The sequence below is a fragment of the Fukomys damarensis genome, unplaced genomic scaffold (assembly GCF_012274545.1).
Source record: "Fukomys damarensis isolate Sample0158 unplaced genomic scaffold, DMR_v1.0_HiC HiC_scaffold_21, whole genome shotgun sequence".
Lineage (NCBI taxonomy): Eukaryota > Metazoa > Chordata > Mammalia > Rodentia > Bathyergidae > Fukomys > Fukomys damarensis.
In genome coordinates this window covers 7,374,908-7,394,173 of record NW_022900933.1, presented here as the reverse complement: position 1 = coordinate 7,394,173, position 19,266 = coordinate 7,374,908, and the positions used below count along the sequence as shown (strand labels likewise).

The window sequence follows — 19,266 nt, the reverse complement described above, 5'->3', positions numbered from 1 at the left end:
AAAAAAAAAAAAAAAAAATTTTTTTTATTGAAGGTTGTAAATATCAGAACCTTAAATATTTATTTAAGGTTTGCCCTGGGCAACCACCTTTTGTGCTGTATTTCACATCATTGATATTTAGGGCAGGCCTTGAACTCATATGTACCCCACCCAGGCTGTCCTCTGAGGCGATCCTCCAGCCTCCTTGAAACAAATGATGACTCCAGTCTCTGAACTCCTAAATGGTGGGATTACAGGCATGTGCCAGCACCCCCAGCTAGAAGAATAGGTTTTGTAATTGAATTTTTCAGGGATTTTTGGTAAGGGGATCAAACGCAGGACCTTGCGCTTGCGAGGCAGACAGTGGAACCACTGAGCTAAATCCCTGGTCCTTAAATGGATTTTTTTTGTATTAGAACATTCTTAGGGATAGTTTGATTTTCTAAAGAATTTTGTAAAATAAAAATAGTATTGAGTATATTGTTAGAGCTAGAAATTACATCTAACCGTCAAATGTTCACTGAAGGCTGTCTGTAGGATAACGTAGGATATGATTGTAAAGTTATGTTTCCAAATTCTAACGCTTTCTTTAGCTTCCTCAATTATGCTGACATTGGAGTGAATTGGCCTCAAAGTTATGCATGTTTCATCAATATTGTTCCATTGGATTTATTTCTTATGTAGGAGCTTTGCTTTCTTTAAAAAAAAAAAGAAAGGAAGACAGTTGCTTCTGAGGCTCAGTGGTTTCTCTGATTCTCTTCCCGTTTAAGCGACCATTGTTGGTTTTTTTGTTTGTTTGGTTGGTTTTGGTTTTTTTTGGTACCAGGGAACGAACTCTTCTCCTTGTGCTTGGGAGGCAGGCGTCAGAAACACTGAGCTAAATCCTACGCTACTGTTGTTTCACATATATATGTGTAGTTCTTATGTTTGCTTGTTTTCCTGTATTTAGTTTATTTTGTGGGTATTTGTATAACCTTTGCACAGGAAGTAGGATTTCTTTGCCTGAAATTGTAGAAGAACTGACATTAAAGAATTGAAAAGTATGCTCCTGGTCCCTAAGAAATTTATACTTTGTAGTAAAGAGAGACAGAAAATTAGCTTTGCATTATCTTTAGTACATGATTATTTCTATATGAATAACAGGCGATATTCTGGCAGTCACAGGAAATAAAAACTAATTTTATATTGGATTAAGATTTTAATAGAACTAGTAGCATACGAAGTGGATCTTGAAGCATGGATAGGATCTAGGTAACTCAAGAAAGGGATATAAGATTCTTAGAGTAGCAGTTGGGGGTTTATGTTTGTTTTTGTATTTTGAGACAAGGTTTAACTATGTGTGCAGACAACACTGGCTAGCAGTTTTTGTAGTTCGGTTGTAGAAAAATATTTTACCGTGTAACACATTTTATCCTTTAAGATATTGAGGAATCTATAAAATACAGTATTTTACAAGTTGCAGCTTTCAGTCCATATCTGTAGCTCACACAGAAATAATGTATTATGCTACTTTGTATATATGTGTGATTTTCCCCCCCTGGGAACCTTGTGCTTGTAAGGCAGGTGGCGGAACCACTGAGCTAAATCCCCGGCCCCATACTTTGTATATATTAAATATTTAGTTTTATAAAACTAAGAAGTGTTGGTAAAATCATATGGCTTGTTTTTGTGTCCCAACTAGGGTCATGCTGAATTTCAGTATTTTTGATGCCATTCTGATTTCTATGAACAGCATCTTTTTATTTGAAATCTCTCCTGTGGGAAGAAAGAATCGGGTCTATTCTTGCCATCTTAGTCAGGAATCTCTTAGATGTTGAATGCGTGTTTTCTGTCCTGCGATGTGCAGGTCCACAGAGGCAGGTAGAACGGTGGAAAGTCCACCCCGAGAGGGTGGGTGTGAAGGGCAGTTCTCAAGGTTGGATTTAGGAGGTAGTTGACTCTTATCCCTTACTTCCCTTACATAAAAAGTAATTCTGATTTTGAGTGTAGATAACTAAAATGATTGTTCAGGAAGATAGAGATTATAGGGATGCAAGTTATATATTAGAAATATTTAATTTGAAGTTTCAGCAGCATATCTCTGTAGAGGTCTAGGCAGACAAATATGTCATTAGAATTTTATTTTATTTTTATTTTACTGATGTACATCCTTATCTTTTTTTTTTAAGACACATTTCGGCCTTAGAATTTTAGAGAGATCAGAATTGAGGTTCATATAGAGGTAATAATTTACTTAAGGAAAAGAGGAACTTGAGGAAAACTCAGTTCCATTTTAATTTATCATGGTTAACAACAAAAATTTGAGTAATTATTAATATGTTAAACCACCCTGTTGGGGAGACCAGAGTCAGGTCCCAAAAGATTTTTTGGTTCTCTTTATTTTGGGCTGGCTGCTAGATGGCGGTAGTGACCAAGGGGGAGGCAGGCGAGCCGCACGTCTAATTCCCACGTTAGTAAAGTCACAGCTGATGGGACACTGTTTTAAGTTCCTTTTATCCTTTACATCAGATCTAGAAAGTGTAATTTTTTTGTTTTAATATCCGGCTTCACAGGGTGGTGAAGGATTATGTCTTTTGTTGGGTGTTTCTCTGATATCAAGGTCCCTTACTGTGTTCAGAAGAGAGGAAATGAGTTTAGAACTTACTAGATTCTGATCTTGGCACGACGTGGCAGGCAGAAGTGTTAATACTTTATAGCACAAGTATTAGACAACTAAATATGCTCAAGGGTTTCAGTACTGTATTTCTATTGCAACATAGTTCTTTTGGATATTAATTTAAAGAATTAAGCAGTGGTTCTACCTCAAAATGTTAAAAAAAAAAAAAGTAGGGATTTCTAGCTGTCGATTTGTATCTAATTATGAAGTGTTGCTGAGTTAGGGGATGTAGCTCTGTGCTTGAGCACCTGCTCAGCTTGCAAAGCCCTGGGTTTGGTTCCCAGCACCAGAAAAAGGAGTTGCCTCATCATATAAAAGCCGTTAACATGACAGTAAGCTTTCCTGTGGCAGCCTCTTTCTGACTTAGACTTACATCAGTCACTGATGAACTGTGGAAATTTAAAGAATCACTAGTACAAGTTAAAGCATATTTCTGCTTGGTGACATAGGTTACCATTGTTAGAGGAACATTCACACTGTGGATTCACCATAGAGGTATCTGATTACATAGAGAAGATTTGATTGACAAATACAGCAGTTGATTAAGTTTGGACATTTTATTATAGTAAAAGACACACTCCCATCGGTGCCCTTCACAGTACTCCCCCATCATCCCGTTGTCCTGCCACTTTCTGAACAGCTGTGAGTCCTCTTACCTGTGTCTTTAGTTGTGTTTGCACTGTCCTGGCTGCCTCAGGGCCCTTGAATTGATTCAAATTGTTTACTTTTTTTGAGACAGGGTCTCACTATGTAGTTCAGGCTCGCCTTGACTCTGTGTACCCCAGGCCAGCCTCAAACTCCATGCGATCCTCCTGCCTCAGCCTCCCGAGTGCTGGGTTTACAGGTGTGCGCCCCCATGCCCAGTTCAAAATGTTTACTTTTCATGGTCATTTTGACTTCCGGGAAAAGCCAGCAGTTGCCTTGTGCCTGATTCTGTGAGGAAGTGGAGGAGAACACACAACAATGCCTTTTTGTTGGATGGCATACAGCAGCATTCACCATAATTTTGATCATACCTTTTAAAGACATGCAGTTGATACCTTTTGTTAATTTTTGAAAATTCTTCATCATTAACTCTTTTGTTTTGTTTGAGACGGGGTCTGACTATGTAATGAGACTGACCTGTAACTCCCTATGTAGCCCAGGCTGGTCTTGAACTCACAGTGATCCTCCTGCCTCAGCTTCCCAAGTGCTGGGATTACAGCTGTGCACCCTTGGTCGTTAACTCTTAAATGTTTTAGCCCCTTGCCTTTTGGAATTTGAATTACATTAGTTGAGGGTTGACTCCTGTCCCACCCTCTCAGGTGCTGCCCTGGTTTGAGTGTCCCTCTGGGGCCCACACGCTCTGTCTTTGTGTGCAGCAGTGTTAGAGGGGAGGTGGTGGTGGAGCCCTAGGAGGTGGGGTCTTGGGATGGTTCTTAGCGAAGGTGGTCTCCTGGGGTTTGGTGGTAGCTCTGGGAAAAGGTTTGTTATGAAACCTGAGTGTGAGCCCCTCCCTGTCCCTCTGGTCCTGACCGTTCTGGAGCCTGCCTGTCTGAGCTGGAGTGTGTTATCACCGTTGGTGTGTCGGTTGGATAATCTTGTTTTATATGAGTTCACAGGTTCTTCCTTCATCTCGTTTGAGTTTGCTGAAGCCCTTGAAAGAATTCTTTATTGCTTATCTGGAATTTGGCAACAATGTGTCATACCTGCTGTCAGTAGGCAGTGGCTCTCACACTCAGGAATAAAATCTGGAGCTAGCATCTGCCACATGCCTGTAACCCCAGCTATTCAGGAGGCTGAGGCAGGAGGATGGCAAGTGCAAGGTCGGCCTGGACGATTTAGCAAGACCCTGTATCAGGAACTAAAACGGGCTAGTGGTGTAGCTCAGTGAGAGAACGCCCCTGGGCTCAGTCCCTGGTCCTGTAAGCAAGCACTGTAGTTGCCTGCAGAACTCCTGGGGTCCTTCTTACTCCAGGCTGTCTTTCCCTGATGTAACTGCCAAGGTTTCCCTTTTTACCACTTCCTATGCCCTGCTGGTCTCAGGTGTCATCTCAAGGCACAGCGTTTCCTTAGTGATCGATTCTAAAATGCAGCATTTGTCTTATCCCGTGTTACCTTCCCGAATGCTCATCGCCAGCCTTTATCATTACTGTTGGTTATTTCCGTGTCTCTGCCCTCACTGTCCTTCCTGAAGGCGGAGTGTGTTAGGCCTCTCTGGCATGTAACCCTTCACTGGTTACTTTTTACTTCTTTTCTTGTTGGCATGTTCTTTTGTTCTCTTTGGTTGTGTTTGTTTCTGTGTTTTGGTGGTAGTGCGTGTATGTGTTCTCCTTTTGTTTCAGCTATAGTTTTGCTCTGTTGCCTCGGCTGGCCGTGAACTTGACTCAGGTGATTGTCCTGCCTGAGCCCTTTGAGTAGCTGGAATTACAGATGTTTTGATAATGTTAACATCATTCCGTAAAAGGGCATGATTCTTTGTATTTTTTAAATAATTATTAGAGCCAGCATGTGCTTAATTTTTAAAAGCATCTTTTCACAATTTGAAGAAATAGTAAACATAATAGTACCATTTCAAGAATCATGACATTTTCCGTTGCTTCTTAGTGTTCCAAATTAAGACATCTGGTGATCTGGGGAAGTTTGATCTCTCTGGTTAACCAGCTGGTTGTTCTGGAAAGGAAAAGGCAGTTAGTTATTCTTGTTGAAAGAAGCTGGGGGCCAGGGATTTGGCTCAGTGGTTCCGTTGCCTGCCTCTTAAGTACAAGGACCAGAGTTCGATCCCCGGTACCTGCAAAGAAAATGTGTTTAACGGATTGCCTGCCTCTTAAGTACAAGGACCAGAGTTCGATCCCCGGTACCTGCAAAGAAAATGTGTTTGCTTTGTTACACCTGGAACCTGGGGGCTAGTCTTCCTTTGCATGAGGAAGTGTCTGTCACTCCCTCCTACCCCACCTTCCGCTTCCTTGGTGACCTCCTGCACTTTAAAAATTGTGCTTTTCCTAAGAATTGTAGTGTATTTAATGCCCGGGATGCCGTATGTTGCTGCAGCCAGTGTCTTGGTCATTTGTGTGAGCAAGAGTAGCACATTCAGGCTCACTGAGCTGGATTGACCTACGAAGACATTAAGTCCCAGTTATTGGTCATGTGAAGTTGAAAATCACTTTGGAGGTGTAGCAGATGTCGGTTTAGCGTAACTTCCACCAAGTATTCAGCGTTTCTTTCCGGTTTAAAACAAATGGTTCTTTGGCAGATTACCTTAACGTCAGTTGTCAGTTCGTGTTACTTTAAAACACGCGCACAGATTTCTCAGAATTGTTAATGTAAATGTTTTCTGGGAAAGGTTGCTGAAATTAAGCCATTATGTTGCTTTCTGCCCGAAGGTGCTGTCCCTTCTTGGCCCACCAGTAGTTGCCTATGAGTGATTGTTCTTCCGAAATGTTAACACCTAGATTCCTAAACTTCCCTGTGTGGTTTCACTGTAGTTGAGCAGACATTAGAGAAAATTTATAAATAAAAACCTCTGCAGTGTCCAGTGTAGAGCTGGTGTGATTGCCATTCGGTGTTTCAGGTTTGCCCCTCTCCTTCCCACTGGTGTGTGGCATTAGACATTAGCAGCTGCGTTTCCAAGTGCTCTGCTAATGCTGCCCCTGTGACACATGTGGCATATACTTAATTTAGAAGAGGGGCTGGGGACTTGGCTCATTGGCGCTGCATCTGCCTCAAAAGCACAAGGTCCTGAGTTCGATTGTAGTACTGAAAACAAAATGCAGGGTTTAAAAAATATATATAAATTTACTACAGAGGCAGTTACTACAGGAATTAATGAATGGGCTCTGGAACAAGAGTGCTTGAATTCAGAAAGCAACTTTATTGTATATTAACTGTGCTACTTGCATCAAAATTATGCTTGAGGATTATTAATGATATCATCATTAAAAATTTAATACAGAGAACTAGAAAGCAGTACCCCCCATCCATTCTGGGTGTCTTGAAATACATTTTACAACATCATGCTGTAAGCTTTCCTGTGCATGTATACAGTTAGGGTGAGCAGGGGTACATGATCAGGAATAATTCCATTAAAGTGGAATAGCAAGTCATTCATTCTCTCTACACGATACTACATTTGTTTAAGTTGGACTTAATACACAAAATACAGTAAATGCGATGATTATAATTCAGGTGTGTAGTACTAGAGATTCTGTTTCTGAGTTTTTTGGGGTTTTTTTTTTTGGTACTGGGGATCAAACTGAGGACCTTGCACTTGCAAGGCAGGCGGCAGAATCACTGAGCTAAATCCCTGGCCCTGAGTTTAATTTTTTTTTTAAGGTAAATTAAATTAAGATTGGAATCATTATATTTTTAGATTAGCATTTGATAGCTGAGTAGCTACTGCTGCAGCACTGTGCAGCTTCCTAGCCGCAGGCAGCCTGTGCCGTGAGGGTGGGGCTCAGCCTCCTTTCCTGTCATAGCTGTCCCGGCTGTAGCCTCTGGGGTCCTCCGTCTGCAGCCAGCGGGCGGGTGAAGAGCTGAAGGTGGGAAGACTTACCGTCTCTTGATCACCTGGCTAAAAGTGAGGCGCATCCTGTGCTGGGGCTGAGGGAGTTGTTGCTGCGGGATCTGGACGTGAGACCCCATTAAATCCCTGTACCTAGTCCCATGGGGCTGTCACCCATTCCTCAGATTCAGCATGAAGACGCTAAAAAAAAAGTAGCTGAGCTCCAGTAGTATAAGCAAGAGCATTTACTCCTGAGTTGTTGCTGGGATTTTTTTCTTTTTTTGAGACGGGGTCTTGTTGTAGTCCAAGTTGGCCTTGAACTCACGACATAGCCCAGGCCAGCCTCAAACTCATGACGATCCTCCTCCCATGTGCTGTGATTACAGGCGTGCGCTGCTTTGCCTGGCTTCTCCTGAGTTTTTCTGAGGTCACTTTCCTATCCCCTTGACTAGCGTCTCCAAGGTCTAGGAATCCTGGTGAGAATTCCCAACATTTTACTTTTACTTTGCCTCAGGAATCCTTTTGGGAAGGGATATTGTTTCGGGGAAGGAGATTCGTATTCGGCTACTTTGCTAGTTTTGGTAGAACAGGGTATGAAATTAGGATCTTTGCTTCTTTAAACCTGTTGCTTTTTTAATTGTGCCATACTGACAAGCTTTTGTTAAAAATATTTTGCTGCAATATTTACATTAAACTCAAAGTTGATAATTTCTGAAATCATTCATAAGGAGCTGGTAACATTTACTGTTTCCTAGAAGAGGAAAGAGGCTTGAAGGCAGAAATGTTCCGACAGCTTTGGAGCCTTTTGAATTTGAACTAGACGAGATGTCAGCAATGTGTATACATTATTAGAGCATAAACTTACCAGATGGAATTTCAGTGGTTTCTAAAGTTTTGTTACTGTCTCTCTAATTAGAACCCTACCTAATTACTGAGCATGCTTTATCACGAGCCTCGTGAGAGACCTGTGGATCTCCCATTTGCCATGTATTCATTCATTCATGTACGGGGGGATTGAACTCAGGACCTGGCGCTTGGTAGGCAGGCTCAGTGCCACTGAGCTACATCCCAGCCCCTGCCTTTTATTTTCTAACAAAGGCGATTGGCAATTGAAAGGGGGAGTGGGAGAGGAAGAGATCAAAAGATCAAGTTCTTCTATTCAATATGAGTGAAATTTGATTATTATTTATTTATTTTTTTTTTTGGTGACAGGGTCTCACAGGCTGGTCTCAAACTCAAAGCCATCCTCCTGCCTCAGCCTCCCGAATGCTGGGATTACAGGCATGCACTACCACACCCAGCATGAAATTTGACTTTTTAAAAGTATTTTTCTGAGACCATAATGTTAAATGAAATATATCAGACACAAGTTTAAATAGCTCATGGTTTCTCTTCTGTGAGAAACCCAAGTATAAATAAAGAGCAAAAACTGGGAGTGGTGGCCCACGCCTGTAATCCCAGCACTCAGGAGGCTGAGGCAGTACGATCGCTGTGAGTTGGAGAGGAGCCTGGGCTACATTATTAGTCCTGTTAGTTATTTATCCAACATGTGCTTCAGATGCAATTGTTACTTTTCATTATTAAAAAAATAATAGTATATACTATTTATGCTGTCAAGTCTTTCAATTATGAAGTCATACCTGAAAAAGAAAAATATCTAACAACAATAACAGAAAGATGTGTGTGTGTGTCTAAGGGTACTGCTAAATTTTTTGTCCGTAGTGGAGAATGAACACCAGGAACATCTCTATCTTTTTGGTTTTTTGAGACAGGGTCTTGTTATGTAGTTCAGGCTTTCTTTGGACTCACTTTGTAGCCCAGGCTGGCCTTGAATTTACAGTAATCCTCTTGCCTCAGGCTCCCAAGTATTGGGATTACAGGTGTGTGACACCACGCCTGGCCTTTTTATGTACTCTTACAATTTTTATTTTGGGACAGATGCCCTAGTTGCCCAGGCTGTCCATGAATTTGTAATCCTCTCAGCCTCTTGAGTAGCTGGGATTGCAGGTGCCACCATGCCACATGGTACTGTTGCTTTTTCTTTCACACAAAATTATTCTGCAGTACTTTTTTTTTTTTTTTTCCTTTGGTACCGGGGATTGAACTCGAGACCTTGTGTTTGCAAGGCAGGTGGTAGAACCACTGAGCTAAATCCCCGGCCCCTATAGTACCTTTTGTAATCAGTAGTTTTTGAACAGATATGAAATATTTATGTTCTCTTAATACTTTTTTGTTTACTTTTATGAAATTATTTGTGCTAGCCTCTCAAATTTCATATCCAAACTGAGCCAATTAAGGAATAAGCAATTCACAATTGCAGCTATGTTTAAGATACACTTTATAATTAGGAAGTTTTGTTTTTGTTTTTGTTTTTTAGACGGTCTTTCTATATAGTTTAGGCTGGCCTATAACTTGCAGGGATCTCCTCCTTCAGCCTCCTGAGTGCCAGGATTATAGGCATGTGCCACCGTGCCCAGCTAAGAAGAACATTTTATTGGGTTTATTTTAATAGGAGATAAAATGAAATAGATTTATAAAAAATAATTTTATTAAGGCAAAAACTCAAAGGAGTTTCTGCTTAGGTTTACTGATTTTTGCTGTTAAGTAGTCAACTCTTTTCTTTTTCATTTGTTCATTCATTTATTTGAGACAGCTTTCATTCACTGTGTATTTCAGGCTGACCTTGAATATGAGATCTGCCAGAGCCTCCCAAGTGCTAGTATTTACAGGTATGCACCACCAGGCCTGGTTTATTAGTAGTCAACTCTTTTCCTTTCTGTGGTTCTGGGGTTGAACTTGTGACCCTGCTGTCTCGGTTTCCCAGCGTGCTTAGATGGCAGGTGTGCACCAACATACGCTGTTAGTAGTAAGGCCTTTTTTTTTTTTTTTTTTTTTTTTCCTGAGGCATGGTCTTGCTATGTAATTCAGGCTGGCCTGGAACTCCTACAGTCCTCCTGCTCAGTCTTCCAAATGCTGGGCCTGCAGGCATTCATCACCACGCCTGACTTTTTCTTTCTTTCTCTTTGCCTCAGAATCCCTTGAATTGAAGCTTTACAGGTGTGGGTTTCCAAGTGAAGGACTCTTGTCCTGCTGCCTGGGTATGGCATGGGTAATCCTAGTCTCGTAAATTATTATTAGCTCAAAATTCACATTAAGGGCCAGGGATTTAGCTCAGCGGTTCAGTGGTCTGCCTTGCAAGCACAAGGACCCAAGCGTAGGGACCTGAGTTCAATCCCCAGTAACCACCCCCCCCAAAAAAAATTCACATTAAACTTTTCAGTTGTTTTTTATCCATCTGATCTTTTATATGCGGAGATCAGTATGAATTTATACTAAAGAACTATTTCTTGCTGGGCATGGAAGTGCACGCCTTTAATCCCAGCACTTAGGAGGCCAAGGCAGGAGGATCACTGTGAGTTCTAGATCAGCCTGGGCTGCACAGTTGGTACATAGCCAACCTGAATTAGGCAACAAGACACACAAAAAATATTTTTTAGATAGAGTTTTCTCTTTTGTAATCCATAGGAACACTTTGAATAGTTCGAGGACGGGCATTTATTTTACCTAGAACTGAAAAGGTTTTTTTGCATCATATAGGCAGAAAGTTCTTGTTAAATTCACGTTTTAGGATATATTTGAATAGTTTGTGAGAATCACATTAGTTCATGTGTTTTCTTCATAAATATAAATTGTCTATATTGCCTTTGGGCTTTAAAGTACTTTTATAAAGAATCTCATTCTTTTACTAATTTCTATGAACAGAGCTCCTTCCTGGCAAAACACGGAGATGCATGCAAAATTCTGTTTCATCTATTGCTCTTAGAACTCTTAAGGCACTGTTTTCTTTTCTTTATTTTATTTTATTGGTGGCACTGAGGATCCAACCCACATGGGCCCTGTAAACTGGACTATATCTCCAACCCTTTGTCTTTCTTTATTTTCAGACATGGTCTGTCTTGAGTTTCCTAGGCTGGCCTTGAATTTTTTTTTTTTTTTTTTTAACTTAGGTCCATGGGCTTATAAGGCAGGCAGGAGAACCACTGAGCTAAATCCCTGGCCCTAGTTTCTCATTCTTTATGACTGAGTAGTATTCCATTTTATAGAAAAAACACATCTTCTTTATCCAGTTTCCAACTGGTGGGCAAATGGGCTGTTTCCAAGTTTTAGCTATTACAAACTGTGCCGCTATAATCATAGGTGCACATATATCACTGTGGTATGATTCTTTTAGTTCTTTTGGCAAGATACCCATCAGAGGGATTGCTGGGTCAAATGGAACCCCTAGTCCCAGCTCTTTGAGGTATCTCCATATTGATTTCCATAGTGTTTGCACCAGTCTGCACTCCCACCAACAGTGGAGAAGGGCTCCTTTCTCCCCACAACCCCTGCAACATTTGTTATTTATTAATTTCTTGATAGCAGCCATTCATTGTGGGGTGAGATGAAATCTCAGTGTTGTTTTCATCTGCATCTCTCCAGTGACCAGTGATGTGGAACATTTTTTCATATATTTACTTGATGCTTTTACTTCTTTGTCTGAGAAATGTCTGTTCATTTCAGATGCCTGTTTTTTAATTGGGTCTTTATATTTGGGGGTTCTGATTTTTGAGTTCTTTATATATTCTAGATAGTAGACCTTTGAGGAACAGCTGGTAAAAATTTTTTCCCACATTGTAGGCTGTCTCTTAGCTCTGTTGGTGGTTTCTTTTGAAGTACAGAAGCTTTTTAGTAAGATGAGATCCCAGTTGTTGATTCTATCTGCTAGTTCCCGTGCTACTGAGGACTTGTTCATAAAGTCTTTTCCTATACCAATGTCTTCCAGAGTTCTGCCTAACTTACCTTCCAGCAAGTTTAATGTTTCTGTTTTAATATTTAGATCTTTAATCCATTTGGATTTTAATTTAGTGCATGGTGAAAGATAAGGGTCTAATTTTAATCTGTAGCAGGTTGACATCCAGTTTTTCCAACACTATTTATTAAAGAGGCTATCTTCCCTCCACTGAGGATGGTCAGCTCCTTTGTCAAAGATGAGGTAGCTGAGTACATCTGCATTTGTTTTTGTGTCTTCCAGTCTGTTCCACTGATCCTCAGGCCTATTATACAACTGTTATGGCCTTAGCCGACCATGCTAATCACCAAGTTGCCCAGATTCCCCATTCACTGAACCTATCTGCTTTTCCAGTGCTCCTGAGGTCTTGAGAACATCGTTGCTCAATAAACAGTCAGATTTCTGTAATGACCGCCACTTCCTGTACATGACCATACGACCACAGACCCCTTGCTCAGAGTGCCTTCTCTTGCCTACCTTTAACCACTCCTCGCAGTGGGGTTTTTTTTTGGTTTTTGTTTTGGTACTGGGGATCGAACCCGGGACTTTGTGCTTGCGAGGCAGGCAGCAGAACCACTGAGCTAAATCTCTGGCCCCACAGTGGCTTTTTTAATAGATACAAAAGATTGTTCCTCCAAAAGGAGGAAAAAACACTAAATGCCAGCTGCATCCTCCTCCAGGGGCCCTTCCAGCTCTGATGTGCACTGCCTTTTAACGTACTACTCTGGATGCCTGGGAAAAAGAGAACCAAAACATACACATTAAGTAACCACTTCCGCTTACCCAGCCAAGCTCTTCTTTTCCTTTGCGGGTCTTCCACCTATTTGTGCCAACCCACTAACTGGGCCAGCAGCATCTGTAGGCTGGCACGCCTCAGCTCCAAAATAGACATCACCCCAGGAAGCCAGAGCCTTGCTGTCACCATTAGAGCCCAAATTCAACAACATAGGACCCTACAACGAATACCCCTGCTTGACAGTCTGGGTATTACTACTGCCGCAGGGACAGGAATAGCAGGTCTTATTACCTCCTTATCCCAAGATCTCTGACAGCCTCAAAAGAAATAGCTGATTCCATTCTCACATCGCAGAAACCCAGACAGACTCCTTGCCAGCAATAACTCCAAAATCCTAGGGGCCTAGGTTTTCTCGCAGCTGAAAAAGCAGCCCGTGCATCTTTCAGGGAGAAAAGTGCTGCTTCTGTGTCAGTCAGTCAGGCATCGTGTAAATGTAGCAAAAGGATGACTGAAAGGGCCTTAGAAATTTGGCAACACACATCCGGCTCTTGGACTGGTATTTGGGGCTGGGGCTCTCTGTCCGTATTCTCCTCTCACTCTGCGACACGCCTCCTCCAGGCTGTCTCCGATGTCCTACCCAGTCAAGTCCAGGGTATCGCCGGTCGTTCAGTACGACAGGCGCTTGCTCTGACCACCACTTCCGTATCTTCCCATCATCCCTCAAGACCCTCCACTGATGAAGATGTCCGTGCCCCGCGTGTCCCTCATGAAGCAGCCGTGAGAAACACCTCTCTGATGTTCTTTTTTATAGTAGTAAAGAGGAATGTCGGGCCCAGTGGGTAGGGCCATTGCGGAGCACCACGTGTCAGCCCTTCAGTCTCAGTTCCAGGAAGTCCACATACAGCTGCACTGTCTTTGGTTCCTGAAATTCCAAACTGCTGCCCTTTCTGAGGGTGGAGGCCACACTATCTTTGACCTCGGACTCCTCAAGGCGGTAACTCTTCGGACCAACGCCTGGCAACCACTTCCCCTTTAAATCTTTGTCCCGCCTTCCACATGCTGACTTTTTTATTCAACCTGTTCACACCTGAGTGAAGTAAACAGCCTTGTTACTCAGAGCCCGTCTGGGTGGTCTGTCCTCTCTGTGCCTTTGATACATATTTTATGCTAGATTTTTAAAAACGTAATTGCCATTTTGGAGAATATTCAACTTTAATTTTAGTTTTTCTACTTTTATTACAGAATTTTCCTACCTTTGAATGCTGCTGTTACCTATGGCCATAGCACCCAGAGCGTGCTCGTCTGATCCCAGAAGCTAAGCAGAGTTGGGCCTGGTTAGTGCTTGGATGGATGCTACTGTTCATATGGAGAAGATCGAGGAATGCATTGCAAATCTGCGTATTGTTAAATGTTCCTCAAAACCAAAAGAACCCACTTACTTACTTGGCATACACACATCAAAGACTGTACAGGCAGAAAGAGCAAGTTTGGTTGCTGTCCTATGTTCTAATTCATCAATAAGAATATATGATAAAGAGACATTAAATGTGCTGCGAGAAGTTAGTGGACATCCTGGACTTCTCAGTGGAGTCAAATTTTCAAATTCCTGTGACAGTGTATATTCAGCAAGCACTGATGGCACTGTAAAACGGTGGGATGCTCGATTAGCCGGTGGAAAGCCTGTTCAGCTGTTCAAGGGTTACCCTTCTAATCTTTTTATTAGTTTTGATATCAGCTGTAATGATCATGTTGTTTGTGCTGGTACAGAAAAAGTTGGCGAAGATACGTTGTTGGTATTTTGGGATGCGAGAGTTAGTTCTGAGGCTCTGTCCACTACTAGAGACCCACTTGGTGCATACTCAGAGACCCATAGTGATGACATCACACAAGTGTGTTTCCATCCCAGCAATCCCAACATGATCGTCACAGGTTCCACTGATGGCCTGGTAAACGTGTTTGATATCAGTGCCGATGATGAAGAACGTGCACTGGTGACAACGTGTAACTCAGCTTCCTCGGTGAGCTGCATTGGTTGGTCTGGGAGAGATTATAAGCAGATTTACTGCATGACACATGACGAAGGATTTTGTTGGTGGGATCTTAATCATTTAGATACTGAGGAGCCATTTACACGTTTGAACATCAAGAACATCAGAGAAATAGTTAACATGAAGGAAGATCGTTTGGATTATTTGATTGGAGGCTTATATCATGAAAAGATGGACAGATTATTTGTTATTGGAGGAACACACACAGGGAGGATTGACTTAATGACCTGCACCCCGTCAGGACTAACCCCCGTGAGCAGCCTCAAGAGAGGACACACTGCCACGGTTCGTTCTTTCTGTTGGGATGTGCAGGATGATTCTTTGCTGACAGGAGGAGAAGATGCACGTTTGGTACTTTGGAAATCAGGAGCTGGAGAGAACACATTGAAAGATAGCACGAAAAGAGCATTCTCCAAGTGCCAGCAAGTACCCATTGATAGTAACAACTCTTACAAGAGAAGGAAAAAACAGTGATGTTATACAGCATTAAAAGTTTACTTCAGGGACTGGGGATTTAGCTAGTGGTTCTGCCACCTGCTTTGCGGGCACAAAGTCCCAAGTTCGATCCCCGGTACCAAAAATAAAAAGTTTACTTCAGAGGCTTTATAATCTCAAGTAAATTTTCTGGTGTACTACTTCTGGTAGATGTGTTTAAAGCTTGTAGGTTAAAACAAGTAAGTTAGCTAGCAGTTCTGGACAAATTTTGGAAATTGTTTAATTTAGGTCTATGTAGTCTTTCCTTTTGTTTTGTTTTTTTGAGACGGGATTTCACTGACCTTGCACTCACTATGAACTTCAGGCTGGCCTCAAACTCGAGGTCGTCCTTTTGTCTTAGCTTCCCGAGCACTGGGATTACACCCAGCTTCTAAAATATTTTTAAAGCTGTCGGTTGAGTATAAAAACCAGTGAATTGAAAGTAAAACTACATGCCTTATATTTTCAGCCCATGTGTTCAGTCACAGAATGTTGTGTTTAAAGAAATAGCTCTGTTTCGCGGTTACTGGAGCCGGTGCCCGAAGGGCAGGTTGTCTTGAAATGCAGGAACTGGTGCAGTAGGTGCTGGTCCACCCTGGTTCTGCTTAGTGTGGTTGATCATTTCAGCTGGATTGGCGAGGTTGGAAACCGGAAGCTTGTTGGCGTGCTTTTGGGATCATGACAAAAGAAAGTACTTAATGTATCCAACAGTTTTGCATCCCTTTTGATGAAGATGACAAAGATGACTGTCTGGTTTTTAGACCGTGATCATTGGGAAAACATGTATGGAATGTTTAAGAAAGAATAGTGTGGTGCTACACATAGGCCCAAAACTACATAAGAATGGCATCACCATCAATGAACTCATGAATACATACTGCCCTGACTCAGTGTTGGTAATCATGGATGTGAAGCCAAGGGACTTAGGGCTGCCCACAGAAACGTACATTTCCGTGGAGGGATGATGGGACTCCATCCTCGAAAACATTTCAACACATGACCAGTGGATTGGAGCGGAGGAGTGGAGCACTTGTTACATGACATCAAAGACACTACCGTGGACACTCCCAGCCGATCACTAACCAGGTCCGTGGTTTGAAGGGACTGAGCTCCAAGCTGCTGGATATCCAGAGCTCCCTGGAAAAAGTAGCCACAGGCAGGCTGCCTGTCAGCCACCAGATCATCTTCCAGCTGCAGGTTGTGTTCAACCTGCTGCCCGACGTCAGCCTGCAGGAGTTCATCGAGGCCTTTTACCTGAAGACCAATCAATGACCAGAGGGTGCTGGTGTACTTGGCCTCTAATCTGCTCCAAGGTCACCGTGCACAACCTCCAACAACAGGATAGCCAACCAGGACGTGGAGAAGCAGAAAGGGCAGGAAAAAGAAGAGAGCACAAAGGATAGAAAAGATGACAGATAAAGATAAAGAAAAGAGTGATGTTAAAAAAAAAAAAGAGGAAAAAGTAAAGTCTGTAGATGTTTTAGCCAGGCATGGTGGTGCAAGCCTGTGATTTCAGCATTGGGAAGCTGAGGTGGGGGGCCAGCCTGGGCTGGCTACACAGTGAGTTCAAGACCAGCCTGAACTACGTAGCGAGAGACCCTGTCTCAAAAACAACAAAAAGAAAAAGTAGTTTTTTAAATTTGTTAATTAAAATCTTAGCAATTAAAAAAATAAAAGCACTGATAAGGACTCTAAAAGTAGAGAGTAAAATTTGGATTTTCTTTCAAGCTCTAAATTTTCTTCATTCTTTTATAGAATCAGATCAGGCTTATCTTTATTTAAGGAGTTTATGGCTGCTTAATACCCCTAACATTACTTTAGAGAATTTAAATGTAGGGCCAGGGATTTAGCTCAGTGGTTCGGTGGCCTGCCTTGCAAGCGCAAGGACCCGAGTTCAATCCCCGGTACCAAAAAAAGAGAATTTAAATGTAAATATTCATGTGAGTAGGTAAAATTAAATTTTCTTTGAAAATATATAGGCATTCATAAAATGAGAGAAAGATATTTAGGGTTTTTGGTTTTTGTTTTTTTAAATTTTTTTTTGGTACTGGGGATCGAACTCAGGTCCTTGTGCTTGCGAGGCAGGCCACCGAACCACTGAGCTAAATCCCCGACCCTGTATTTAGTATTTGTATCTGTGGTTTAATACTATTTACTTGTGAGTTAAACAGTAAACAAGTGTCTTGCTGATGAAATTATCTTGCTATATGTTGACACTCAAAATATAAAAGGACTATTCTTTCTTTCAAAATATCCTTTCTACAATGTTTTGTGATAAAATTTTCTGTGATATTTCATCCATAATTGAAGTTTTGTTTACTGCTAATTTTGTCATTTAAAAATATTTCTGCAAAGAATCTCAATAAAATTTAATTTTTTGAAGATTTGGTATCTTTTCTTATACTTAAAAAGTAAGAGTAGCGAGGTGTGGTGGCACAGGCGTTGTAATCCCAACACTCGGGAGGCTGAACCAGGAGGATCAGTGCAAGTTCGAGACCAGCTTGGGCTACATAGTGAGGACAGTCTGAACTACACAGTAAGACCTTATCTCAAAAAAAACAAAAAACAAAACAACAAAACATGTTGCTTTGGAATCTTTAATATTTCTCTTTAGATGTTAATACTTATATCTTTGGATGTGCGCCAGTAGGAAAATTTTATTTTTCTATTGAATGAAGCTTATGTTTAGGCTATGAACCAGTTTAACTCACCTGAGACTGTAGTAGGAAAGTCACTTCAATGTATTTAAAATATGTAGTTCTTTCTTTAGTGGTGCTGGGGGTCGAGTGCACTGTCACCGAACCACACCCTTTTGTGTGTCCTCTAAAGTGTGAATGGTTGTCGCATACATAGTTGGAAAAAGCCAGAAGAATTGTGGGACATATGGAGTGTTGTTCATAAAAGGTCACAGGTGGAGTCCATCTAAATGTGTATCAGTAGATGGATAAAATGTGATGATTCGTTCATGAGCTATTAGCTACAAAAAGAAGGGAATATTTATACCTGCTATGATTTAGATGAATCTTGAGACCATGATGAGTACTGTTGAAAAGACCACGTATTGTATGATTCCCTTTGTATGCAAAGCCAAGAATAGTACAGTCTATGAAGAAAGCACACGTTGATGGTTGCTGAGAAGTGGTAGAGGATGGGAGGGTTAGTGGTAGCGGAAAGGTGTGAGATCCTTTTTGGAGGTAAAGAACGTGTTCTGTGATGCACCGTGGTGATGGTTGCACAACTCTGATTATACTAGAAATCTGAATTGTACACTTTCTAAAATGTTTACTTTTTTTTTTTTTTTTTTTTTTTTTTTTTTGGTATTGGGGATCAAACGCAGGATCTTGCACTTGCAGGGCTGGCACAATGCCACTGAGCTAAATCCCTGGCCCTTGTTTATATTTTTAACTGATAGAGAACTGTACAAAGAAGTTGTACATTTGCGGGGTACCATGCCCTTGTGCCGACTCCATATGTGTGTACATTAATGTCAAAGTCTGAGTAAACATCTGTCCTCAAACATTTGTCATCTTAAGGTGAAAACTTTCAAAGTCCTTTCTTCTGGTATATTATCATGATCTATGGTTATCCCACTGCAGTAGCACTCCAGAACTTTGTACTCCTAATCACAATTGAGTACCCCTTGATTAACCTTTTCCCATCCCACCCCACCACACTTTAAATGTGTGTAATTTATGGTATGTGATTATGACTCAGTACAAGAAGACAATACCGGACAGGTAGGATGAAAAAGACAGGGTAGCAATCTTAATAACTGGCAAAATGGATTTTTCAGGCTAGCATTTCTAAAACCAGATAAAATTGGAAAAAAATTTTGTTTATGAATGGTTATTCACAATTTAAAAATACTAGGTAGCCCAATCTAATCATTAAAACACATGCATTGTAACCAAGTGCTGTTTACCTCAGGACTGTCAGGATAACTCAGTATCAGAAAATCTATAATTGGGCTGGGCGTTTAGCTCAGTGGTTCTGCTGGCTGCCATGTGAGCACAAGGTCCTCAGTTTGATCCCTGTTTTTTTTTTTTTTTTTTTTTTTTTTTTTTT

The 19,266-nt window shown here is 41.4% G+C and overlaps 1 protein-coding gene and 1 pseudogene across 2 annotated transcripts in view; both read left to right on the top strand.

Annotated features, from left to right (window-relative positions):
- Positions 1-15,449, top strand: part of Wdr89 (WD repeat domain 89) — a 27,531-nt gene extending 12,082 nt beyond the window's left edge. For both annotated transcript variants that reach the window (XM_010638754.3, XM_033766876.1), the window contains exon 2: positions 13,922-15,449. In XM_010638754.3, the coding sequence (XP_010637056.1) occupies positions 14,026-15,201 (1,176 nt within the window). In that variant the 5' untranslated portion in view covers positions 13,922-14,025 and the 3' untranslated portion in view covers positions 15,202-15,449. The remainder of the gene's footprint in view (positions 1-13,921) is intronic.
- A 254-nt stretch (positions 15,450-15,703) lies between these two features.
- On the top strand, positions 15,704-16,711 carry LOC104872513 (annotated as a pseudogene).
- Positions 16,712-19,266: the final 2,555 nt, after the last annotated feature.